Source organism: Sceloporus occidentalis, unplaced genomic scaffold, assembly GCF_023333645.1.
Source record: "Sceloporus occidentalis isolate IW3139 unplaced genomic scaffold, rSceOcc1.0.p SCAF_50, whole genome shotgun sequence".
Classification (NCBI taxonomy): Eukaryota; Metazoa; Chordata; class Lepidosauria; order Squamata; family Phrynosomatidae; genus Sceloporus; species Sceloporus occidentalis.
The window spans coordinates 88,114-116,102 of record NW_028317030.1 but is presented as its reverse complement, the minus strand read 5'-3'; the positions used below and the strand labels follow the sequence as shown (position 1 = coordinate 116,102).

The 27,989-nt window shown below is 41.4% G+C and overlaps 1 protein-coding gene across 1 annotated transcript; it reads right to left on the bottom strand.

Moving 5' to 3' along the window:
* Nucleotides 1-87: 87 nt before the first annotated feature.
* On the bottom strand, nt 88-27,443 carry LOC149288559 (RRP12-like protein). The gene is made up of 34 exons (XM_089491304.1): nt 27,305-27,443; nt 25,993-26,225; nt 25,221-25,304; nt 24,743-24,819; nt 24,263-24,368; nt 23,923-24,039; nt 23,530-23,668; nt 22,926-23,053; nt 22,378-22,476; nt 22,128-22,219; nt 21,440-21,551; nt 21,180-21,280; nt 20,531-20,645; nt 20,287-20,429; nt 19,628-19,749; nt 19,144-19,208; nt 18,548-18,710; nt 18,094-18,248; nt 16,217-16,284; nt 16,022-16,115; nt 15,786-15,944; nt 15,378-15,458; nt 14,668-14,773; nt 14,344-14,451; nt 13,494-13,651; nt 12,611-12,702; nt 12,042-12,203; nt 11,537-11,703; nt 11,010-11,117; nt 10,474-10,526; nt 10,207-10,285; nt 4,943-5,010; nt 932-1,014; nt 88-187 (listed from the first exon to the last, which is right to left on the bottom strand). The coding sequence occupies exons 1-34, from the start codon at nt 27,441-27,443 to the stop codon at nt 88-90; spliced, it is 3,876 nt and encodes a 1,291-aa protein (XP_089347430.1).
* Nucleotides 27,444-27,989: the final 546 nt, after the last annotated feature.

Sequence of the window (27,989 nt, the reverse complement as noted above, 5' to 3'; positions counted from 1 at the left end):
ATGCATTGCACACGCTTCCTCAGTTATATCAGTCCACAGAGCAGCACAAGAAATGCCAAGTGATAAATCCCCAAAAATCAGAGCATCTTAAGCCTTTTTCTCTTTCCTCTTCTTTCGGCCAGCCTGGGCGCCTTTCTGTGCCGCCTTCACCAAGCCTTTGAACTGGCCTTGCATCTTTACCTGTTTCCTGAAAACAGAAGAGACACCAGATCAATACATAAAGTACAGGAGGGAGGTTTATGTCAAATAAGAAAACAGAACAAGAGATCATAATCTAGTCCTAAAGGGTCAGAAACCTAGATTTAAATTTTACTTTACTAGGAGGGTGGTACATGGAACAGCCTCCCATCAGAAGTGGTTGAGGCTAATACAGTGAGGGGATTTAAACATGCATGGCACTGGCATACGGCTCCTCAATCTAAGGCGAGTCTGAGAATGGATTAAGGTTTGAGTCTTTACATCGGGGAGAAAGGGGCAGACAATGGTTCCTACCTGCTGTCATTTTTATTTTTTACCCAAATTTTAGGTTTCTAAGACTCAAAATGTCTAAATCTAATCTCTATACATTTCACACATAATTTAATTACCGTTGGTGAGTAAAGTTTGTCTCATACAGCCACTCCAATAAGAATACCTGAAGCATGCCTCACAAATGGTGGTAGAGGGCCTCCAAAAACAGACAAATCTAGGCTTCATTGCCAATTTTTCTCTTGGTAGGGATAGTATGCGTTGCTTAATGAAATGACTCAAAGGTCAAAATATCCCTGCTGGCTATAAGAACAGGGGCTTTTAAAACTATGGGGATTGCTAAGGTCATGTTGTAACCAAACTTCCATGTGTCACCAAAAAAAGACCAACAATTCAGGGTTTAAAATAAACGCGTGGCATTGGTTGATATCTGGCACTCGATATAAGAAATGTACATATTTACCTTCTGTTCAGCTTGGCTTTGTTTAGGGGGATATAGGCGTATGGGTCGTGTCTGCCTTTCTGCTTTACATCCCCTTTTCCTTTCTGGAAAGAGAAAAACAAAGTCTGAGACAAGCAAATACTCTTACACATCATTCCACGGGTGATCTATAAAAATTGGCATGCAGATGAGCTCGCAGGAATGTTAATGTGTTTGATAAGCTTTTAATAAGCTGGGAGCACAGAGTGTTCATCCTGCATTACTTCTCAGGAATCAGAAAACCAATAATGATTTGGGACAAGGGGTTTGTTTACCTCCAGCTTGAAGCTGCACCTGGGGCATTACTATTTATAATCCTCCTATCTTTCCCAGAGTCCATTACTAATTCCAAATTAACCCCTTCAGGACCGGGATTTTAATACTAACGTGTCGCTAAAGGACCGGAGCCGTTTTTGTGTTTTTGCCATGTCTTTCTTCAACTGTAATTTCTCTCTTACCAATTGGTGCACCCACACAAATCATATATTGTTTTTTTCAGCACAAGTAGGGCTTTCATTTGAAACCATATTAAGCTGGGTAGTACATTGTTTTGTTTGAAATAAACTGGAAAAAGTGGGGAAAAAATGAAAAAAACGCATTTTTTTACAGATTTGTATACATACAAATTGTACACACATTGAACCAATGGGAAAAAATTATCCCAAATATATTCATTAAGTTGTCCTGATTTGGAAACCACCCAACATGGCCAGGATTTTTATCTATTTTGACCAGTATAGGGCAAATATTGCAAGGCATGCATCACGTTTTTGAAATGTAATTTTTTTCAAATTTGGCATGGTAGTCTAATAACTGCAATAGTTGTCACAGATACTGATTATCCCCCCAAAATTATATGTTTATGAAAAGTAGATAAGTCAAGGTGTACAACTAGGGTCATTTTGACACTTTTCAAACAGGGATTTTATCGCCAATTGCTGCCAAATTTTGAGGTATTTTTATACTGTTTTGGTTTTTTTGCATATGTTGCAATGTTGCTTTAGATTTTATATTATATTTTGTATAGAATATGTGCAACTGCAGAAAAAAACACCAAATTGTGTTCACCAACATCCCCCGGTTCCAACAAGGCCTCACATGCATGGTTCATGCAATTTTTGAGGAAGCTATGAGGGCAAAACTGGAACATGCGCATTTTCGTTTTCACATTTGGAATTTTCAGAAATTGGTTTCCTGGGCCCATATCCCATTTGGGACATTTTGGAAGCCCCCCGCTGTAAATTACCCCATAAAAGTATATATTTATGAACAGTAGACAAGTCAAGGTGTTCAACTAGGGTAGTTTTGACAGTTTTCAGCTAGCCATTTCTTCACTGATGTCTGCCAAACTTTACAGGGAAATTATTTTATTGCGTTTTTAACGCATACATTTCAATGTTGCACTGAATTTCTTGCACACCATAAGTGCAACAATGGAAGAAAACACCACATTTTGTTCACCAACATCCCATGATTCCAACAAGGCCTCACGTGCATGGTTCATGCATTTTATGAGGAAGCTGGAACATGTGCATTTACATTTTTTTAAATATTTTTTTCCATCAGATTACTTGTAAGTGACAGGTTTAGGCCGCTGACATCAATCAGGGAGACCGATCAATAATCAGCGACTTAAAATGTCACCGACAAGTGATCTGGTAATAATTATGATTATTTCATTTATTGATAATTTGTGTTTTTTCATAATTACCCTAGATGACCCCTCTCTCTATGTAGAGCAGGGTCATCCGTGGGCTGCCATAATGATCCGATCACTCCTATTGGCCAGGAGCGATCTGATCAGCCCAGCCCAGCCCAGCATTTGACCTGGAAGCACCCTGGACTTTCAGGTCAGTGCTATTTTTTTTTTATTATTATTATTATTATTTTATTAATTTTTTTTAATTTTTATTTTTTTATTATTATTATTTTTTACATTTTTTTTTTAACTCTTTCAATGCTGATGCTCCATTGAAGCACAGCATTGACTGATATTTAGTCCCCACAAGCTTGTGGGGACTAATATTAACCCCTGCAATGCTGCGATGGGGGTCATACACAATCGCAGCATTGAAGGGGTTAATTGAGGAAGAGGGGGGGTAGGGGTTAACTGAGGAAGGGTGGGGGGGTCTGGTCTCCACACTCATGTGGAGACCAAAGAACCCTGTCTCCCTGTCCCTGAAGCTGCCTCTGGCAGCTGGGACACAATCTCCAACAGACTGATCAGGACTTCTGGGGGCTCGTTTTTGCTGTTGCTGGTCTGCCTGGGTTCCCAGGCAGACCACCAGCAGCAGAGCCCCCTACAAAACGGGAATTAACCCCTTCAATGCCGCGATCGCGGCATTGAAGGGGTTAACGCTGCACTGCCGCTCTCATGGAGCGATCAGGCAGCAGGGGGGTGTTGGATCAGGTCCCCACACTTGTGTGGGGACCCATTCAACACCCCCCCCCCTTCCCTGAAGCTGCCTGTGGCAGCTGAAACCGCGATTGCAGATTTTTCTGCAATCGCTGTTTCTGCCTACAAAATCACTCCGTGGGAGTGATCGTAGGCTTGGGGGCGGGCTTAGACAGGCTGTGCTGTCTGCCCAGGAGTCCTGGGCAGACAGCTGCAGCAGCGCCCCCACGATCACCGCGATTGTGGTGATGTGGGGGCGTTTTTTGGAGGAGACGTACCTGGTACGTCCCGGTCTACCGGTGACTGTTAACCAGGAAGTACCAGGTACGTCCCGGTACTGAAGGGGTTAATCCTATAACGCATGGCGCCTTAAATACTTTCAGGGGCTTCCGTTTCATGCACTGTAAAATGTTAAGCTTTCTCTACAAGTTCACTATGTCTGGCAGCTCTAAATCCTCTTTACGTCTGTTGACTTATAATTACTGCCTTGAATTTAAAGTGTGTGGGGGGGTTTTTTGTATTGTAAGACACAACCTTAAGAAATGTAGATAGAACTACTTTTGACCTCTAATTCCAGTTAGGACCTGCAATGTTTTATGTGGCGCTGGTTACTTTGCGTGAAAGTATGTAACTATATTATTTAAACAAAGACATTTAAACATTTTGAGTGTTTCTATTCTAGTCCACTGTGCTGTTCAAATACCGTATTTGCTTATTTATAAGATGACCCTGATTATAAGACGACCCTTAAAAAGCCTTAATATAAGGCTACCTTATAAGAAAAAAAGTTTATTTCCTTTTATTTACCACTCTGCCCCCAGATATGCCTTTTAACCCCCTACATGCCACTCTGCATCCCTGACATGCCTTTTAACCCCCTATTTGCCACTCTGCCCCCAGATATTCCTTATACACCCCCTATATGCCACTCTGCCACCCTGATATGCCTTTTAACCCCCTACATGCCACTCTTACTTAGCCCCCACATGTCCTGACTTACTGATGCATCCCTAGACTTGTCCCCTGGGCTTCAGATTCTCTGGTAGAGCCGGTGGAGGTCTGTATGATGCGCACAGATAACCTCCGCTACTTCTGGCCGGCACCTCCGCCGGGGCTTCTATGACTGAGCACCGGAAGGTCATGTCACGCCGATGCTCCTTCAAAGAAGCCCCGGCGGAAGCAGAGGTTGTCTGTGCGCCACCCGCAAACGTTCACCGCCTGCGGGATGCGCACATACAACACCTGCTGCTACAGGCACTTCTGCCGGGGCTTCTATGGTGGAGCACCGGAAGGTCACGTGATGCCGGCGCTCAGTCATAGAAGCCCCCAGAGGAAGTGTCGGAAGTAGCAGAGGATGTCTGTGCGCATTGCACAGACCTCCATGGGCTGTCCGAGAGGAGGATCCAGGTCCCCTGCGGGGGGATCTGGATCTCAGTCTTGTAGTCAGACCTCTGAGGAGATGACCTTGAATATAAGACAATGGTTATTTTTCATAGCAAATACGGTAATACCTTCCTTGCTCCGAGACATACAAAATAAATCTGCTTGCTATTCGAGAAAGAAGAACTATAAATATGCAGGCAGACTGCTAACGGTACCTTAGATTTGTAATTTGTTCCTACGTCAGTCTTTTTAGACAGCGGCCTGTGTATTCCGGCACCTCCAGCTGAAATAAAAGCACATAAGTTGGGGAAAATGGCGAAAATAGTAATTTTACTTACCGTAAATTCTTTTTTCCTTAGTGTAGTGTCAGTACCACGGGGTGCCGCTCTTCCTGGGACAAGGACCTAGAACCGAAGAGGTTAAGATACCTCCTAACCCCTCCTACTCCTCCCTATAAGAGCCCCGGCAACCCTCATACCTCCAGAAAATACCAAGAAACACAAGATAGCTTGCAAAAAAAATAATTTTAATACAAAATGCACAGGGAGGGATATATGTACTGACACTACACTAAGGAAAAAAGAATTTACGGTAAGTAAAATTACTATTTTTCCCGTCGTGTAGTGTCGGTACCACGGGGATATAGCAAGATGACCCCTCCTGGGTGGGGAAAAAACGGTCACGAGGTAACTGCCTGAAGCACCTTACGCCCGAAGTCAGCATCAGAGGAGGAGAAGATGTCTAGCCGGTAATGCTTGATAAACGTGTGAAAGGAAGACCAAGTAGCTGCTTTGCATATTTCTTCTGGAGATGCCGAAGACCTTTCAGCCCAGGATGTGGCCATAGCTCTGGTGGAGTGAGCAGTAACGCGGGATGAAAGAACCTGACCACTGAGAGAGTAGGTTAAGCGAATAGTGTCGGAAAGCCATCGAGATATCGTGCGCTTGGAGGCCGCATTGCCTGTGGATCTACCAAAATAATTAACAAACAATTGATCCATGGAGCGGAAAAAGGCAGTGCGGTCTATATAAATCCGTAGAGCTCTGCGGACGTCTAAAGTGTGCCAGAGTGATTCTTCCGGAGTTGAAGGAGACGGGAAGAAAGAAGGCAAAATTAATGGCTGATTGACATTAGCTGCAGAGATAACCTTGGGCAAAAAGGAAGGTTTAACATACAGGACGACTTTATCTTGGTGGAAAATAGTAAATTCTGGAGCCGCTGAAAGAGCCTGAAGTTCACTGACCCTCCTCGCTGAGGTAATGGCTACCAAAAAAGCCGTCTTGAGGGATAAAAATTTTAGAGATACCTCTTCCAAAGGTTCGAAAGGTTCAGAGCAGAGTGCTTGGAGGACCAACGACAAATCCCAGGAGGGAAAATGCGAACGTCTGGGAGGCCGTTGAATGATGGCAGCCTTAAAGAACGAGAACTTGGGACGCCAACTCAGACAGGAGAAAATGACTCAGGGCTGAAACCTGTCCCTTAAGCGTCGAGACTGTGAGACCCGCTGAAAAACCTTCCTGCAAAAAATCCAGAACAGAACTTGTGGGGGGAGAAGAGAAATCCAAACCTTTGGAGACACACCAGTGGAGAAATTTATTCCAGACTCGAAGATAAATAGTGGACGTAGATCTTCGTACTGAACCCAAGAGGATTTCTGACATAGAATTGGAAACGCCTCTGCTCTGGAGGATCATCCTTGCAGCAGCCAGGCCGTCAATCTGAACTGCAGAAGAACATCCTTGGACAGGTTCTTGTTTTCCAGAAGATGGGAGGAAACTGGCAGCTCCCATACTGAAATCGCCATACTGAGCAGCTCCGAAAACCAACTTCGATTCGGCCAATAAGGGAGAATAGCTAAAACCCTGGCTCTGTCTACCCGAATCTTTAGGAGGATCCGAGGAATCATGGCTACTGGAGGAAACACATAAGCCATCTTGAAAGACCAAACCACTGACATTCCGTCTAGCAGGGGGGGATTGTCCTGCCTGTAAAGGGAGGCGAAAACTGGCAATTTCCTGTTTTGTCTGGTCGCCATAAGGTCTATATCTGGTAGGCCGAATCTTTGAACTAGGAGAGAAAAAATGCTCTTGTCCAGGGACCAGTTTGCTTGGGAGCAACGAGATCTGCTGAGATCGTCTGCCAGACAGTTGTCTACTCCTTTGATATGTGTCGCTGCTAAATCCTCCAGGTTTCTTTGGGCCCAGCGCATGAGATGGTCTGAAAGGTCCTGTAGCCTTGGAATTCGGGTGCCACCCTGTCTGTTTATATATGAGACTGTGGTGGCATTGTCGGACTGGATTCTCACAGCTTTCCCCCGTAATCTTGGACCGAAGGTCTTGAGTGCCAGGAACACAGCTTTCAGTTCCCGAAAGTTTGATGATTGGGCTTGATCGATTAAGGACCAGCTGCCCTGACTGCAGAGGTCGAGTAGATGAGCTCCCCAGCCTACCTTGGAGGCATCCGTTGTGAGGGTGACCCAATGACGTGGTAGAAAAGATCGCCCTTGGGTGAGGCGCTTCTTCGCTTTCCACCAATTCAGCCGGAGTAAAACCTCCATGGATACCGTGAAGGTAACATCTAGATCCTCCGGTCTCCTGGACCACTGTTGTAGGATGTCCCATTGCAGGGGTCTCAACTGTGCTTTGGACCAGCTTACTGCCGGAATACACGCTGTAAGACTGCCTAGGATACTCATAGCCGACCTGAAGGAAAGGGTTGGATTTTGTTGCAGAAAGGAAACCTGATTCTTTATCTTCTTGATCTTGGAGCGCGGGAGATAAAGTCTCGAAGAGACGGAATCCACTATGAGCCCCAGAAACTGGATCTTCGTAGTTGGAATCAGGTTGGACTTTCTGTAATTTATGATCCAGCCGTGTTCCCCCAAGCATCGGGTCGTAAAGCTGAGATGTGCCCGGAGCTCCTGAGAAGAACTTGCTTTTAGCAGCCAATCGTCTAGATAAGGGACGACTGTGATCCCCTCTTTCCGTAAAGCCGCTGCAATAGGAGTTAAAAGCTTTGTGAAGATCCGAGGAGCTGACGACAGGCCAAACGGGAGAGCAGTAAACTGGAAATGACGAACTCTTGTCCCGACTCTTATGGCAAACCTGAGATATTTCCTGGAGGCTATGGCGATAGGCATCTTTTAGGTCTAACGTAACCATAAGGTCCCCTTGTCTCAACAGGCGGGTAACTGTGAGAATGGATTTCATTCTGAAATGACGGTAAGGAATACACGCATTGACTTTCTTTAAATCCAGAATTGGACGGAAGGACCCATCCGGCTTTGAGACCAGGAAGAGACGGGAATAAACTCCCTGAAACTCCTGATTCTTTGGAACAGGCTCTATGACACCCTTTTTTAGAAGGGTAAGGCTTTCGGCAAACAGTGCTGAGTTCTTCACCTGAGAGGGGTAAAACGAAATCAGGAACAGAGGACGAGGAAAACTGGAAAACTTTATCCTGTACCCGTCCGCAACGATCCTGAGGACCCAGGAATTGTTTGTGGTTTGTCTCCATTTTGGTAGGAACCATTGCAGACGACCTCCAACACCGTCAGAACTTCCTACCCTCTGGTTTCTTAGGGTGTTCCTGAAACTTTCTCTCGTGTTGTTTACGAAAGGCTTGAGTCTTGAAAACTGGTTGAAAAGGCCTGGAAGGTCTATACTGGTATCGTTTGTTCCATCTGCTTTTTCTATCCTGAGGAAGTGCCTTTTTAGTATCAGACATGTGTCTGATCAGTTCCTCCAAGGAAGAACCGAATAGCTTGGTTCTTTCAAAGGGCAGTTCGCATAGAGTAGATTTGGAGGCAGTATCTGCTGCCCAGGAACGTAGCCATAATGCCCTTCTGGCAACGGAAGACAAACCCATGTTACGGGCTGAAAGCTTAAGGCCCTCTTCTGCAGCTTCCAGCAGGAAGCTATTAGCCAGTGTCAGGTTTTTAAATAGTTTAGACAAACCTTCATCCATAGATTCTGAAAGACTGCCCTCTAAGGACTGCAACCAGACACCTTGCGCTTTAGCCACAGATGCGCTAGACAACGCCACTTTACACTGGAACCCAGATGATTGGTAAACCCGTCTGCAAGACGTTTCTGCCCTCTTATCCATAGGATCCTTAAGACCAGCCACTTCACTAATGGGAATGGTCGTACGTTTGTGGGATTTAAGTTTAACGGGTTCCACAGGTGTAGCTGCTGCTGCCTTAAACGTTTCAAACGTTTGCGCTAGGTTGTCCTGGAACCAACCTAAAAAAGACTGCATGTCTTTTTGTTTTTCTTTTGCCAAACTCTCAGCGGAGCAGGTATTGCAAAATTTCTTCTTACAACCATCCGGCAACGGAGTGGCACATTCAGTGCACGATAAATGTTTGGTTTTAACCACAGCCTTTTTTGGAGCAGGTGGAAGAGATTTCTCTTTATCCGGCTTATCTGGAGAAACCGGACCAGACATCCAATATAAAACAGAAAAAAAAAATAAAAAATTTTTAGTAGAAAAAATACAGGGCAGAGGATTTGACCGGGTAAGATTAACCAAATCCTACCTTACAACTCCTCAATCCGTGTGGGGGGGCTGGTGACACGGAAATCCCAGTGTTGACAAGCTCCTCTGCTGTCAGACTGGGCAGCACAGCTATATATATGCGAAAACCAGTTAGTTTTCGCGCCCTGAACAAGAGAAACTGAATCACGCATGCTCAATAGCGTGTCAGTACTCTTGGTGGAACGCAGCGCCCTCTGGCGTGCGTTCCACCGCTGTGCGCATGCTCCAATCCTGCCGGCATAAGAGCGCGGCGTCTAAACGGCTCCGTAACGTCCGCCGATGCGGACGTTACTCCTCGCTCTGCTCACCACCCGGGGAGCAATCGGAGGGAACCCCCGGACACAACCCGTGTGCCCCACCAACGAGAAACAAGGAACCAGGTCCGTCCCTGACAAGGGACAAGGAAAAAACTGGAGGTATGAGGGTTGCCGGGGCTCTTATAGGGAGGAGTAGGAGGGGTTAGGAGGTATCTTAACCTCTTCGGTTCTAGGTCCTTGTCCCAGGAAGAGCGACACCCCGTGGTACTGACACTACACGACGGGAAAATATTAATTGCTTGTCAATGGTTAAACAGTAGTAGGAAGTAGAAGCACATGGATTGATTTTACAAACCTCTCCTAATACATAAAGGAATACATTAAAGGAATGTAACAAAGAATGTGCTATAAACCGCCAGGCACCTGTCACTGCCGGCTCATTCCCTCTCCTACACAATCCTCTTAATGGAGCCAAATGCACATGTTTAATGCCGGCCATCACTAGATGGCTTTAAAGAAAACACATCCCATACAAAAACGTATAATTTAAACTATAATTCAACATGTCTACATCATTATATCAGACAAACACCAAGCATTAAATGTATATTTTTAAAAATGGGTTTTGTTGAACAAATGCATGTTTATTAGCCTGAAGCTCAATGTCTAAATATCCTAATTACCTTTGTATTGTGATGATTTTTCCACAGCCTCATCATCATCATTATTATCTTCTCTAAAGCGCTTCTTTTGTGCTTTTTTCTGCGAAAACAAAACAATTTTTCCCCTAAGAAAATTCAACAAAAGACTGGATGGGTAACTTAACCCAGGGTCAATAAAAAGAGGGGGGTCAGGGAATTAAGAGGGTTAAAGCAACAGTGCCTTTATTTGATCACAAAGTTGTCAATCAACCAAGTTAAGATATATAGTAACCCTGACGCAGAACTTACAGTCCGGATTCCAACTTCCTGCATAAGATCCGCCATCTCTTCATCCACTCCTTCTAAAAAGTAAAGCGAGTGAAATACTAAATGACAGTCTTAGAGAATGTTCATTCATCAGTGTTCATTTTTATGTATAACTCCAATTGGAAAGCACTGTAGTGTTGGCGCTATAAAAATAAATATTAATAATGACTTACATTCACCATCAGGTAGTTTTGAGTTGTCATTTTATATGACAAAATAAAAGGACAATATTGTCTTAACATTGTTTCATGCGGGTTCTGCACTTGGGATGAGGAGTGTAGATACAGTATAGATAGAGTGGGGGAATACAGTTTGTAGACATGCAAGACAGCTTTATACAGTGAAATAAACCCCGAGTATATGGTTGGATAAATGGGACTTTATGGTATAATCCAGAGCTACAGGCAGAACTTAAATTTAAGATGGTCGGATGGACCTGCACAGACACATTATGAGTTTCCATATCTGTATAAAAAAAGCACCCAACTCTTCAAGTACCTGAACTATTAACTACACACCTTTTGATTTCTCTTCCTCTGCTTCGTCATCTGGGATTATAAGACGTCCGTCTGCGCTGGTTTTAAAGTCATGCTGTAACTTGCTGGACTTAAATTCTGGTTTTGTGGCTGTAAGTCAAAGACAACAAGGTTTACCGCACACTATATTTGAGATTGTTGAGATTGAGAGTCTCAGTTATTCTCATATTGTTAGAAAAAGTCCATATTCATGTATTACCGCGCAACCAACATATAAGAGATGCGAACAAAAAAAAAAAAAAAAATAATAATAATTTTGCAACAAACGTGGCCTTAGTGAAGATGTATTGATCGAGAACAAAGATAAGGTTTCGATCCGGAGGATTATTGTCCAGCCTTGATCCTGGCTTCCTTTGCAGTCAGGGCAGGGTCTGCCTCGGCACCCTAGTCCTCTTATTCATAGTCCACGAGGAGTGTCTCAATCTTGTACCCGATTAATTTAAAAAAAGGCATATTTTTGTATCTCAATTTGTGTTTCAAGTCACTACAGTACAATCACTATTGCTTACCCAAGACTCTCTGTGCTGCGTTTGGATCAAGGAAGTTAAGAGGCTCATCTTCCTCTCCCTCCTTTAACCAAGCACTTGTCTTCTGCCTGACCTGCTTCTTCTGTTTCTTTGTTGGCTTCTCATCCTCATCATCTTCATCATCTGTATCTGCCAAGAGGTCTTCTATACTGTATTAAAAATAAACGAATAAGCATATTCTACAGTTGCAGTTACCAACATTCCAAGCAACTGAAAAGGGCTACATTAAGGTAAAAACATCTATTTATCAACAGAAGAAAGGCAAGAAAGTAACCAGACATAATACAGAGAGTACATTCCGAAGAGCTCAATGACTCTAGATTGTCACGTGTCCTGTGAAATCAAATATTTAACTGATAAATCCCTCAGGTTTCCGCTTTTGGCATATACTCAGATATGCACAGGTTTTAGTGACATGAGAACATAAGCACAGGCGAAGTAGATTTCCCTATGACACCCCTATGGTAGGGAGCAGAAATAGACGTACCCGTCTCCTTTGGGTTTTGCAGCCTTGTTGTCGTCGTCATCTTCGTCCTGTGATGCCGCCTCTTTGATGGCTTTTTGTTTCTTGTTCTTTGCCTCCGCCTTGCGTATGTTCACCAAGACTTTGTGATACTCCTCTGGGAGCATGCTTTTCACCAGCTCAAACCTACAGACGTTCACAAATAATGAAACATGCATTGAGGACAAAACCAGAAGGAGGACACGGCGTGACCCACCGTGCTCAGCCATCCCTCCAAGGAGCTACCTCTTCTCACTATGCATCCTCTGCGCTTGGCGCTAGGACATGATGTCATGGCAAACAGGAAGACATACTATGGCGTCTCCGTAGCCTAAATGGTCAGGTTACAAGATAGATAATTAGCAGCGCCCCACCACCGATACCTCAACGAGAATATCTGCCCAAGGCAATGTGGGCACCGGGGCTGCCTCCCCAACCCTGCCCCTGATGCTCTAGGCCTAATCAATCTAGACCAGAATATACTACTGCCCATTTGACGTTATTTTCTATTGTCTAAGTAATCCTTGTTCTGTAGTCATTTTAGGACTTCTTACCCAAACTTCCGGATAAATTTGGTGAACATGTTCCGGAGTTTTACGCGGAAATGACGCCTCATATCACTGTTTATATTTCCAATCGCCTCCAACTGCAAATTAGAAAAAACTTTTTAGAAAAACAACCATTTTTCCGTATAATTTATCTTTAGGATTGAGTACAATTCAATGTGTATTCTTTAATGAATAAAGGTCAGTTCTGCACTAAAGTTCTGATGTCATCATAATTAACTTTTTCTGTGGTTGCTTTTACTGCCCAGAGGACTATTGGGTTTGAACAACACGCATGGACGTTTTGCTTGTAGGAGAGAGAAGAGAAGAGAGATGTGAGACATTCTTTTAAACACTTAAAAGGAGGAAAAATGTTAAAACAAGAAACTTTAATCTAAAACTAGAGGATCTGAGGCTTAGATGAAATGTAAGGGAGTTTTACTTTACTGAGAAGGCGGTAGATAAATGGAACAGTGTCACAGTGAAAGTGGTAGAGGCTAATATAGTCACGGAATATTACTGAAGGAGATTATCCAGGTTATTACTGTTCCAAGCAATTGATGCAGACCAGGGGTCCCTTCTCACCATTGTAGATTCTCCATCGTCTGGCACTTGCAATGAAGATTAGCAATCCCCTAAATACTAACATACCATGTGCTGATCTCTGCCCAAGAGGACACTTTAAGAAACCAAAGCTCCAATAGGTTTTAAGGCAAACTAAAACATGACCCAAATATCATTGAGCTGTTGATGGAATTTGATGAGACCAGAACAGTTAAACTCTATAGAAAAATCCTCTCTGTGGTGCATCCTAATCTATTAAGAATTTCTATAATAGAAGATAGATTTAAAAGGACAAATAAGGGAGGGAGCAAAAAAAAAAAGTACCCACCATCATCTGCACATGCTTGGAGAGAACGGTCATATCCATCATGAAGATAACAACCTTAATGAAACCCAGAGCCGCTTTCACCACTTCACGTGTCTTTGAGATGAGGAGCAGGCACACATTCTCCAGCAAGTGCTCAATAACCCCCACTCCCATCTGATCTGTTAAGAGAAGAATTAAGAAAATATAGACATTTGCCAGAAAAGATAACTGGAGCATCGTAGGGGGGGGGGGGGGGGGAATAAAGGAGACAAAACCAAGGGTGAAAAATGTAAGCCAATAACTTTGTATCCTGCGACTGGTGCTCTGGAAGAGGACACCTATCATCCTCATTAAGCCCAGAGAGACCATAGAACATAAGTGCTCTAACCACACTAGTGGCAACAAACAGTTAAAGGTGCAAATAAATACAATTTCACAAGCCATCGCATTATGGGTTATACAAACCAGAAACGTAAAGTCTTATTCGCACACATTCTTGCAAACGTAACATACAATTCTAAAGAATACACAATAAACTGCAGAGGTTCTGCTGAAAGAGACCTCACTCTATTGTGTGTGCATCACGGCTCAGATCGTCGCTACAGACGGGTTTCCGGGAATTAGCACCAGCGATTCACCCCCTAACACTTCCGTCTAGTCATCTTTCAATAATAATTGAAATTTATGGAAATTGCGTTGCCCGCACAAACCCACCGACTAACCTTGAGTTTGATTAATAAATGCATAACTTACTCATAAATGTGTTACTATTCAACTCTACAGCACCATCATATAAGCAGTCCTCCCTAAAGAAATAAACACCTTTTGTGTAGCAGAGAACGAGGGTGATCGTTCACCATTAATATCTCACCTTTGAACTCAAACAGCAGTCTTGTAAGTGTAAGCACAGCACAACTGATCATCGTGACTGAGCCGGTCAATCCAGCATAGACAACGGCCAGGTAGCACTCCATAGCCTCTGCCAAAGGAACATTAAACAGAAGAGTGTAACATAACAACCTTCATACACGTACACAACAAAACAAATACATACTTACTATGGCTTAACTTACAACCTGAACATGAAGGTATAAAGTACTGTATTTAGATAAAACAAATTATCATACACACATTTCATTGCGTAAGTAACAACTGCTTAACAGAAAACAGACGTTCACTAGACACTATGGGTCACCTTTCTGGTCTTCCCTGAAGCGCAAGAAAGCGTGTCCTATCTCTGCCAGCAGAGTATACGCGTTCTTCCGAGCTCCTACCGACACTTCTTTGGTACAGATCATTACCTGTCGAATATTGTCAAAATAAATTTCCGTTTGTCAATGATCCTCAGTGTAAAAGTGCGATGAGAAAACATTTTGAGGCCAACCACAACACGATCTGAAGGTTATCTACGTTCACCTTTTTTGTAGTGAACTATATCTCCCTCAACCCTCAGATAACCAAATAATCAACAAACTGGTGACTTCCAAAGGCAAAACGGTGGTTACATGCGCTCTCTTATTCCAGCTAAAAGGATATCCTAGCTTAGATGCTTCTGCAATCTGAATCATATGGATAAAATAAAAACTCTAAAGGCTATCTAAATATATATTTCTCACGTGCCAAAATCACAATATGTAAATTGACAAAAAGTGCTATTCATGCCAGGATACAGAATAAAAAAATACAGTGCCAAAAACAGAAGTATTGGTATTTTCCCTCGTTTTCCTTTTAACATTTATATGTGAAGCGCACAAGGACTTGTTAGAAGCAGTGCAGGCACTTTTATGGCAGAGTTTGGTTTAAAATTGGGATTAGGCTGTATTCATAAATAAAAGGCTAGCTGAGAAGTAAAAGGCTTTATGGGGTATATTTACACCAATTCCTTAACGTGATGTGGACCCTCACCTCTGGGATAATTGAGGCTATGAATTCTTCATGATCGGCTCCAAGCTGCTTCACAATGTGGATCAGGCATTTCAGACGCGGCTGCCAGCGGGGAGAATTAAAAGACAAAGGGTAAGACAGACCAACAACATTCACGGATGATTGAAAATGGAAGAATTAGAAACAGGGGGAAAAAAAAAGGAACTTTCTGTTGATTTGTGAAACCTGTGAACACTTCAATTATTTTTATGTGTTCCGCATTACAAAACAATTTGGGCACCAGCTCACTTGAATTTATAATCTTGCTATAGCCAGATCACATTTAAAGTTTTTTTGAAAAGAAGAGCTGTGGATGTGAACACTGGTCTCCCAGCAAAATATATTTGGGGGCCGCCAAAAAAAATAACCTATAACATTATCTCGTTTTACCCTTTTCGCTGGCGATGAAGCACTTTTCAGCGAACCCAGCAGAGTCTTCTTAAGATCTTCAAGGTTGATATTCACAAACTCTTTACAGGGAGGTCTTTCCCCTCCACAGATCTCTTCCAGGACCCTGTATGCTTTCTTCTGCATGCTGTGGTTTTTATCCTGCCAATGGACCACAATCCGTCATCAAAATAGCCAAGCATACAGTTGATAGATACATTTTATTGGAGTATACTTACCTCCAAGTATGGCAGAATGGTCTGGTACACCTTGGTCATGGAAACTTGATCAGCATAGGGGACCATGGCCACAATGAGATCCAGCATGTACAACCTACACAGAAAGAACGGATATGCATTCAAGATGCCCTAAATCCCACTTATTTCTGTGTCTCAGTACTAAAAATAAATATCCAAAGCAGACTTAGGTTTTACCTTGTGGTTTCTGAATCATCTGCTTCAGTCAATTTGCTGCTTGCTTTTTCCAAGAAATTGCTGACCATCTGCAAATATTTAAAATAATTCAGTATTCAACATTGTTAGGGATATTAATGAGACAAAGTAGGCAAAACCAATATTTTCTCACACACGCAAAATAACGACGCTACCAAATATTGTAGTACCACATCCACAATATTAATTTAAGGAGATACCCTATATTTTATCTCCGATCCTAAATTCTTTCAGATCGCCGAAAATTATAATTCAAATTAGATATATATCGCCATGATAGTCAATCAAAAATATTATTTATTGTGAATACAATTTATAAAATATATATATATATATGAGTCACATAGTGCATAATATAAAACACAAAATTCTTAAAACATGTCAAAAATGAATCAATTCAAATACAGTATATTATCGATAGTTATCAATATGAATTGGTATTTTATGAGTTTAACACACAATTAATTTCCAGTCCACTCAGCAACAAAAAATTGATAATAATCAGGGCAGTAATAAAGATATCACTACCTCTCTAATATTAGTTCAACTAATATAACAAATTAACAATAATTTAATTGTGTCTAAGAGTATTAGTGAAGTTCCTAATAGATGCAAATAATGTCAAACTTCATCTATAGGTAAAAATACCTTTTCATTATTGTTATTATCACGGGTTATAAGCTGCAGTCTCACAAGCCGTCATATAAAATAATGCAATATACTATTTCCCAGAAACAAGGAATTCTATATGAAGACGACAAAATTCATCTCTATTCAGAATAATAAAACAATTACAATTACCACCACTTGTTGCTGTTGTCCAACTGGTCCTTGTAGAAGTTAATCCAGGTTCAGTGGCAAGAAATTAAGTGGGAAAGAATATAACTTTCTACAAATTATATAGGTTAGAACTCAAAGTAACTCTAAGAGTGAAATATGGTGCCAGGATCTTAAGATTCCAATTCTCTGGGGTAAATTTGGTGAATAAGTCCGTCCGGGTCTGTCTATTTCAGGGTGCGATTTTTTTTCTTATTATTAAAGACATAAGCTTTTAAAGACAGGGCTTATTATCATAGCCTCCACCTTTTGATTGGAAAACGGTGGGTTTTACCCATTATAATTAGAATTTCTACTCATATTTACACCGTTGTAATTTCTTAATTTACCTGTGAGAGACGCTCTGGTCTAAGAATTAACTTAAAACCATTACATATGTGTTTGGAATTTATCCTTGGTCACCCTAATCGCCAAATGTTACTTCCTAGATAGAAACTCAGGTCTTGGTAGTCTTCCTATGTATCCCCCATTCCAAGTTACATTTCTAAAGATATGCAGTGTCTACTCCTTAACTTTCTCACGGAAGATAACATTAATTGTATCATATATATACACTGAAACATCATTATACATGAATACTCCTTTGTTCTCAATTATAGAGGGAACAAAGACAAAAAGAAATAATCACTATATGATTAAGTAAAATAAAATGGCTCTGACTCCATTTTGTGCTCATGAAATATATATATATATAATACATGTTTTCTGTGATAAAATATCTGACAACATTCATATAGACGCTAGAAGCCTTCAAACCTTTAACTAGTTTACTGTGAACATACAATGTAAAATGTTTCAGAAATATTACTCTGATGTTATAGAAAATAGATCGTTTCCAACTATCTAGTGTGCCATTCTTGCTCTTTTAAAAGCTCAATTTTTATTTGGTCTTATGTCTGGTCAGAACAGCTTTATGTATGTTGCAGGTACGTTTAAATTCCCTCACGTTATTAACCCCACCACTTCTGTTGTTCCACTTATCTACCACACTTTAAGTGAAGAACTTCAATACATGACAGTACCTGATTGTCTGTGATGGTGAGGTAAGCTTTGACTGTATCGAGTACCGGAAGTCTGTTTGCGGCTCCTTCTCCCGGTCCCGGCTGCTGGCTGTACACATTGAACAGAATGGGGAGAAAGTTCTTGGCAAACCGTGCCACCTCGGCTCTGTCGGCCTCTGTGTGTGTGTGGAAAGGGGGAGAATGGACAAAGATAAAATTAGCATTTTTTCGCTTATTTTATTTTACCAACATTAATCCCTTAGGATTTCAAAGACAACAAAGAGGTAAAAAGCCAGAATCCATAAGATGTCTTCTATGTCTAACCATTACCAATATGAGCCATGGCACTCAGCAGCTCTTAGTTCAAAGATTCACTCAAAGATAATCGATAATATACAGAAATAAACACTCTCTAATATGCTCTGAGCAATGCTCATCCACCAATTTACCAAGACATGTTTTTGGGTCAGTTTACCTGCTTCACAGCCCTTGCTAATGAGGGTGCGGAGAGCCTGGCAGACGGTGAGACGGAGGTCAGGTCGATCGCTGATTGCCATTCCTAGGTGGCGAGCAATGTTTTTAAAAGAGGTAGCAACATCGACTGGTTTGGTGCAGAACCCAGGGAGCATCGTCCACATCTACATATGATGGGGGAAAAAATATATGTATATATATTACACACATGCACATAACGGATTAATCCGTACACATATGGCATTCTTTGTAGACCCTGGAACTGTGGGCTTTACATCTTGAATATAAGACACCAAAGTTGTTCCTTCAGGAGAAACGAATGATCCATAACATAATAATAACATGCCTATAACTAAAAGAGGATTTACAGAACATTTGCTGTTATTAATGTGTGACCAACAGGCTTATTAATAATAATGGACAGCAACACGTAGGATTTGGGAAATGACAGACAATACTGATGACACCCCAAGGGGTTAAAACTTTTAAATGGCAAAATACAATGCAGGAGAATTACAAAGCCAATCATTCCTCAACCACATGAAAGAAGATGCAGATGAGTGAAGGCAATACAAATTATTGGTGGTCTTTGCTTACTTGCCACTGCAGAGTGTCATAAATTTTGGCTTCGAGATTTCTCCCCGCCTGGGCCAGTTCACCAGCTGAAAAAACAAAAAAAGAATCAGTTAGTGTGTTAGCCGACTCTCGTTTCCACTAGACACTTACATTGGGATAGTAGAACAGTACCCCTAACTCTTGACTTGCCCAACAAAATCCCCCTCAATGTACACACTTTGCTTGAATAAGTACTTTGTCTTGTTGTACCATTAACATTGGCAATTAAGCAACTACTGAAGACCCCAGAACCCATTGAAAGTACCGCAAGAGCTACACAAACACCATATGATGAGAACCGTGGCTTGAATGGGATTTGGTACATTCATAACTCCACAATAAAGAACTTCTCTTACTTCGATATCTACATATTATCTATTCAATGTACGTATACCACACGCGTGAAATCAGCTCATGCTCTCATGTACTGCACCCCAGTACGTTCAAAACAATCTTTGGAAATTACCTCGACTTTTCACTCTGGTGGCCAGAGGCAAGAAGTACCTCGTAAAAAACCCAAGCTCCGTGTTCTTCACGTGGTCTCGAATGACTGGTACGAGCCAGCTGCGAGGGAAGTCGCACTGCTCCCTGACAGGAAAACTGGACATTAGTATGGAAACATTTAACCCGATTTTTCTCAAACCTTCAGTCGTCCGGTCACATCACGTTCCAACAGATAAAACTAAGTCTTGCAGTGCAACAATATTTTTTGTTAATAATAAAACAAAGGTCTGTAAAAGTCACCCGTTACTCTAGATTGTAAGCTCTTTGAGCAGGCCCTCCTCACCTGCTGTTTCTGTTGGTCAAATTGTTATGTTACTTGTAATGTCCTGTCTACATACTGTACAGCGCTACAGAATATGCTGTATAAAATAATAAATAATAATAATACTCCCCTCACAATAAAGCCCAACTCCCATGTTTATATTCCTTTTCTTTAGAGTGTAAAGATTTTCGGAGATACTAAAATTGTAAATTATCGGCGCTATATAAATAAAAGAAATAATAATAATAGATACCAGGTAGTGACTAGTTGCCCTTGCCTTGTTCGCCTTCCCTGAGTTAATCATCTAGTGAGATAAGTTACATCTGCCAAAGGTATTAGACCCCAAAAGACAGGCTTACTCTGTGCCATCAATCTGTAGGGGAACGGCATTCAAGACAATTTCAGGTCCCATACTCTCCACAGCTGCCCCTATGGCCTGATCTAGATCCGCAGCATACGGGAAATGTGTCGAAACGCGCAGGTCAGCTAGAGACTGCAAACACTGCAAAAAAAAAAAAAAAAAAAAGGAAATTCAGTCAATTCTGAACAAAAGCACGGCAAGGGCAGTGATGGAGACTTCCACTGCAAAAGGCCAGTTCTTACTTTTTTCATAAATGGATGGCACTGCTTTCCAGCAACCTCAAAGAAAGTCTGCAACACCTGTAGGATGTAGGGCCAGGAAGCATGGAACTTGTACGTTAGACCCTCTTCAACAATCCTGGAAGAAGCACAAATTAGATTACCAAAAAATAATGATTAGATTTTAAAGAACAATAAGATGGTTTTGGATTAGGACACCAACTTATAATTAAAAGAAAAAAAATCTAATCAGTGAAATATAGGCTTACAGTTTTCCATGCCAATATTACCCACTTATTACTAATGCAATAATCTATGCAGCATTCCTTATTCATCAACGAGCATTAGGGACCGAAAATCTTCGTTAACATCAGCCCCCTTTAAAATTGCATGTTTTCCAAAGGCCCTTTGTCTAACCCCAGCTACGATCGTGTCTCAATGCAGGTGTGCCGAAGGACATGTTAAGTGTGTGGATTGTCGTCTTAAGTGGCAAACTAAACATAAAAGTAGTAGGACACTAGTATTACAGCGGTGTCACAATGTATTGTGCAAATATGGTGAGATCCTGCCCACCACACCTGTGATTTTTATCAATACTCTCGGCTGTGAGTTTGCCCGTATTAAATATTTCTCTCTCTGTATAGTTTTAGTATATTTCTCCAAACGCACTCACTTGAACATTTTAAAAACCAGCAACGCCGGTCCAGATGAAGGTGAAGGAGAGACTGTGCCGATGCTGCCAACATTAGCTGCGACACAATCTGTAAGGAGAGACTATAAAAAAAAAAGAGGGGAAAAGTCTCATGAGAGACAACATTTCTCACCTAATCAGTATTTGTTAAAAAGCTGGTATCCAGCACATTTTCATTCGGCTCTGCCGTTTACATCTCACATCTTTGGACTGTTACTTTATAATAAAATGTTAACACAAACCTTCAATGTTTTAGCGGCTGCAGACACAACCTGCACATGAGGAGACAAGAAGCAGTTCATGGATACGGTGAAGAGTCGTGGAAGGTGACCAAGGCAGAGTTCACCGTGCAACCTAAGATGAAACAAAAGTGTCAGAACGGGGACAACTCATCTACATAAATAGTTCAGTAAGTAAAGCAAGGCATTTCCTATCGCATTCAAAAGGTTTTGTTAAAAATGAGGTTCAGGGAATAAAATGTCCTTTACATCTTTTCAAACAGAACAGCATGAGCATTCTTAATGCAAAAAAAACCCCAAAATGACTGAAAAACAGCTTTCACATCTTTAACTCTGCTAATTCTATTCCGCATTGTAACCTTTTCACGCATGATGGCCACCTCTAGAACTTACGCTCGTGGAAAGGCTCAACACAACCTAATGTACTTGCCTCTATATTCGCCTTTCCTTTTCGCCCATGAAATACCAGGCATTTTTGATCTAGAACTGCAGCAATCTTTCTTGGAGGTGTATTAATTAAACAGGGAGTTAAGAGAAGTGTTAAGGATTTTAACCCAATATCACTCTGCATTATTAAGGGTTAGTGAGCTTCTCTTGCAGGAAGGACTGAGTTGACCTTCCATTATACAGTTAAAGTAGTAGATTTCTTAAAATCCATCTCATTAATTTAAGGACTCTATTAGCATCTTACCTAGACAGATTAATATGGGCTTTTTCCATGACAGCTAGCCAAGCCAGCAACGGCTGCAGATCATTCTCATTGGGCAGGTAGTCATACAGAGCCTGGAGAAAGAATTACAGAAGAGAATTTGGCACAAGACCTGGACAATACAGCCCCTCACCTTAAACATTTGAGAAAGATATGGATGAAATAGGAGGGTAAAAATATTCATATTTATTGGCTTATTTTATTAGTCCTGCTGTAAAGGCTTCATACTCACTGTAATGATCTGGGCGTTGAGCTCAGGGGTCAACGTCGAGGGGCTGGAAAGTGAACTGAAGAGGCCGTGAAATGCCTGCATTGCACATGCTGTGATTAACTACAAAAATAGAGAGGGGGACATACAGATTAAACAATTGAATGGCATAGAGCGTCTCGGAAACATCTAAAGCAATTCCCCTTGGTTTGGAAGCATAAGCTTAGTAATTTCAACGATCATGATTCTATTAAACCTCTAAAGATATATTTGTCTAAAACAAAAAGCGAAGGTGCATTGGCGCTTGAGCCATTACAGTGGAGATGTCAGATGCTAGCTGCTGCTGACCGGGGAGAGTCCAGATGCAGTGGTGGAGAAATCCATCCAGCACTGCGAAAAGTCTTAAGTCATTAAGTGTTGTCACTATAATGTATAATTACTATGCGCATTACTCGTATTAGAGATGGGATGACATAAATCTTCTGACTCCAATACTGAATAGGAAGGGAAATTCCATAACATTGGGAGATTCAATCCTTCATATTGATATGAGACTTGACACAAGTACTTACCACGTGGCTCAACGTCATAACCTTCAGCAATGTCTCACAACAAGACTTTGCAATATTAACAGGGAAACAAGGCAGCAAGTCCTTCAGTAGGGTTAACATGTGTAAGGTTGTTGTGGCTTCTTTATTACCTGGTAGAAGGGAGAGAGGACCACACATATATGCCTTATTTGTATAGTGATGACAAATGTACCATTTTTTTTCAAAATCCCACCAGCAACTTAATTTCAGCACCACCAGAGAATAAGTGAGTTAACAAATTACTATGTATAGTTTGTTTTTGTTTCACGTGTATTGTGTATAAGAAACCCACAGGAATTATAGACCGTTATATGCAAAGAGGACCTACAGATTACAACAATCCGGAAGGAAGATTTTATGGAGAAACCGCTAAAGTAGGAACATGGGTTTTAACCCCTTGATGACAATTGACGTGCCAGGAACGTCATGACTTTAAATGGGTGTAGAGAGCTATCTACAATCGCTTTCTTCACCCTAACAGTGTTGCCGGAACATCTCGATGGTGGACGTCCGTTTTAAAAGCGTTTAGGAGGCTATCAAAGCTAAAGGAGATAAAATTCCCTGTCCAATTATTGACAACTCCTACCTCCAGATTTCTCAATTTCTTGGATGCAGAATTTGGCAGTGGATGGTGCGGCTGGGTGATGACTGGGTGCGGAATCTGCAAACATGAACTCACTGCCTTTCAAGATGGAGCACACGCCAAGCTGGGCAGCCTTTCGGATCTGAACACAAAAATTACAGCTGAATACGCTTACCGGCTCAGAAAAACTTCAAACAAAACATTGCCGACAGCACTCAAAAGTTACTTGGGCCAATGTAGGTGATCTCACAAAATTAGTAATTTTATCAAACTAAAGTTAGCATTAGGAAAACTATTCCTAATTTTTACTGAATGTCTAAATCCCATTCATTTTTTTCAGGGGATGTCCAACTGTCATGTGACTTGAAAGCAGGTGTCGCATTAAAGCTAACTCACTTTAGGTTTTGCATGAACTGTGAAGCTAAGCAATCCATGATACACTTGTAGAGTTGATGGGTAGCTCCAAGCAGACAGGTCCTGTTTCCGTAGTAGTACAGCCAGGCAAGAGACAATCTGAAAAAACAAAAAGTAAATAGAAAATGGAAAAAACGCAAGCGGTGCCAACCATGGTCTAATACTAATTTAAGGAATATGTAATCAATTTGACAATGTGTATCAATAAGCAGGTTGCCAAGGCTCATCATTAACTGCTACGGACATTCCAGAGAGAAACCGTAGGCACTATTAAGTGTAATTCACTAGTAACAGTTATTTTCTAGGTAACACTAGAACATACCCAACGGACAGCGGAGGTGCCTCCACAGTTGGCCTGTGAGGCCAAGATATCCATGAAAGCCTTAGAGGTGTCTGAAAATTTCTTGATCAGCACTGGACCTGGAACTCTGGCAGATAAAAGACACGGTCAATAGTGAAAGCAGTAGCTAACAAAAAAAAAAGGGGGTTGGTTGCCAATGGCAACATAGAAAATACATTTAAAAAGAGTCAATACAATCAGTATTAGTGTCCAAATGCATTCTTAGCAAATCATTCCTTCCTACATTTTGTTGCATTAAACATCATAATACTCCAGTGAGCAGCAGTTCTGGAATAAAGAGGGCCCAACTAAAAACCCAATGCAAAGAAATTTCATAATTGGATGTCAACAAGTTGGTTATTCTTCAGAACCAGCAGATTACATCAATGTCAGCACATTATACTGACGTCTAATCGTGATTAGGGTGTGCATCATACAACTGGTTTTTAACACAAGACTGACCTCTTGAGGACCAGGTTAAGCAGATAGGCAACTGCCGCCAAAGACTCTGAAGATTCAACTGCTTCCAGTGTCGTCATCTACATTGAAAAGGGCATTGAGAAGTTAAAACCCACAGCCATTTCACCACACAAAGATTATATATATATAAAAAAAAAAATTCTTTTTCTTTTTTTTCTTTTACATAGAATGACAGTGATTTTAACACCACTGACAACTCTAGGACAAGTCTAAAATACATCAGTATGCATACAATGTATTACATGACAAATACCAATTCACAATCCATTCTGCCAGTATGTACGGTAATTACCTGCATGCATCAAAATGTATTGTCACGGAAACAGCTCGCTGTATCTTCAATACCCTACATAATTCCTATTACTGACCATATTTAGAAGACAAGACCCAACATCAGTAGGGTCTTTCACTAAGTTATATAATTCCCATAAAAACAAAGGTCATAGGCAAATTCACTCACCAGGGCAGCAAAATATTCAGTTTCTGTCTCGCTGCCTCCCTGCGAACGGATCACTTCAGTGACGGCAGCCAGCACAGCACAGATCTGAGGAAAACCAACAAACCCAATCCAATGAAAGGGGCACTCAACGGCAATTAATACAGTGTTAAGGTACTACTACAGAGCTTTAGCAGAATGTCTCCTCCAAGCCCAAAGTTTCATGCCACTGATGCTGCTGGATGAAGACAGTGGCAAATGCATATGGAAGGGTGTCAAAAATGTAAAGGGACCACACGGCTATCATATACATTAAAGTGCATTTAATGGCTGAAGAGTGCCTTAACATGTGAATACCGAGAGCAATATAGTTTCAATTATTTTTACACCGTGAAGGTGGTATATGGGGAAAAAAAATACAAGAATATTTAATATCAGTGGTTTCCTTTTTGGTAAATAAAAATATACTGAATTACCGTATAAATCATTTAGTGTCACAGACCTCTTGACATTGAGATATGCAAGTAATTTCAGCTTGTGTCATATTTGGGAGCATTTCACATATGATCTCAAAGGTTCATTGCTGGCCATCTGTACTATACTATTACTACTGTCTTACACCACCACTTATTCATTGCCATATTTTGCCATTTATCTAATCCTACACCTAGACCCAGCCTGTATCATCAGAGAAATTCTCTCCTTGTCGCACAAGACATTATGCCTTCACATCTACAAAATCAGAGGTCACTAGCATGAACCTAAGCTGATGATTTTTAATGAAGATATGATGTACCTCTTTATGAGCAGCAGAGTTAGATTCCCAGTATCTCTGCACTTTCCCAAACGTAACATTAGTGCAATCAGACAAGCCACTAAGGAAAGAAACACCAGATTTCACTGTCATCGCCATCTCATTCCCATCTTCCATGTATTCTTGGGTGTTCTCAGCTTTGTTTGATAAGGACAGTGACCCCGACTGCAGATCATTGTGAAGTTTGAGAGCATCTACCGTCAAGTCACTTTTGCCTAAAATAAAAAAAAGCTGTATTAAGTGTGTGTGTATATATAAATAAATAAATAAAAGACACATCCCCACATAAACAGTGACTGCCATTCAATAAATCAAAACAAAAGAGAATAACTTTCAGTATGAAGACAATGAGCTTGTTTTATCTGCATATATCCCAGAAAGCAACAAATAGATTTGGTTTTAATTATTACTATTATAAATGGCCGACAATATATCTAAAAGGACACTCCAGCCGTAATATAAACTTTGATGTATATCATAGCTGTATAATGTGTGGAGTCCCCCTAGCAAACGCACGTGGGGATTCTGAAGAATTTCTCATATACATTTTTGCCTTTGCCCGACCCCCAGTTATTTTCCGTGCAAGAGACGTGTTCAGCGGAACACATCACCCTGCACGTGAAATATTAAGGCCAATCAGTGCTGGCAGCCAAGCGACGATTTAGAATTGTTGGATACAGGATTGTATTTTATTGTAATGTATGTATTAGAAGCCCTGGCTAGTTAATCACACTATAATGCTCTGTAACCCCAGTGCCCGACGCAGTTTAGCGTTGATCGCCTTTATATATTTCCACTGGAACTACGTACACGTGATGCGGTGGACTGGTATTTTCACTTCTGTATCTTTTTTGTATACGTTGATTTATGTTTTTGGGGACATGCAGATTGTATAAACTTTTTTGTCTTTTGGATTAATTTAACATTAAATTAGCATTAGATTTGGTGTGGTTTCTTTCTCAGAGTGTGCAGCTCAATTTGTATTATGCTTCCACATCTAACATATCACAGATATGATTCATGCTAAAATATGATTTTTCCATGGAGGTAGATTTGTATTTTGTCAGAATGTTAAACTTATCTATGCACAGAGTAAGTTTCTTATTAGCAAAGTTTTAGACCTGTATAATGAGGGTGCACTCCTAAGCATGATAGGAGTTATATATCCCACGTTATCGATAACAAAAGTTGTCAATCATCATCCACCCTGTCAGTTTCCCCGATTGCCACTGGCAACCTCTCCTTCACAATAATCCAAATTCGTCCTATACCTGCCTCGTCCCTTAATACTGACCCGAGGGGCGACTGAAGAAACGGCTCCGAGCTGCCTCCCTGTGTCGGCGGACCTCGGGATTGGAGTCGCTGCTATGCCCCTTTTTCCACCGTTTCACTTTACCGGCAACGCCGGAACGAAGTTTCCCCACTTTCCCCATTACCGGAGCCCCTGTTCAGACACGCTGCACCCACGTGTGGCCTCAAACACACTGATGCTACTTCCGCCGCCAACCGGTGATCGACGACTCTATGGTTTTGGTCTCTGGGGCTCCTCCAAAGATCACACTGCCCCCTGGTGTTATCGGACATAGCGGTCCTAATATAATTGTATTATGTTATATTTGGAAAGGCAGGAGGGACCGAGACGTCAAATAATAACCCCCTGAACACCCCATCACAAATATCCCATTGTCATGAAAACCACTACTGTATTCAGGCTTGGATTAAAACTGTGATGTATCGTTAACAAAATGCTAAACTGGTACACTCCAGCCATCATATGTACTTTAATGTATATGCTAAAAGAAGTACCTTTAAGTTTATGTCATGTCGCAAGGACAGTGTGCTGCATGAGTCCAAAAATGACACACTGCACAACGCACCCACACGCACAAAAACACAAACACATCCATTATGTGACACTCACAATAACGCACACAGAAACTCTTATTAATACACCCACTCAGACACTCGCCAACACAGCC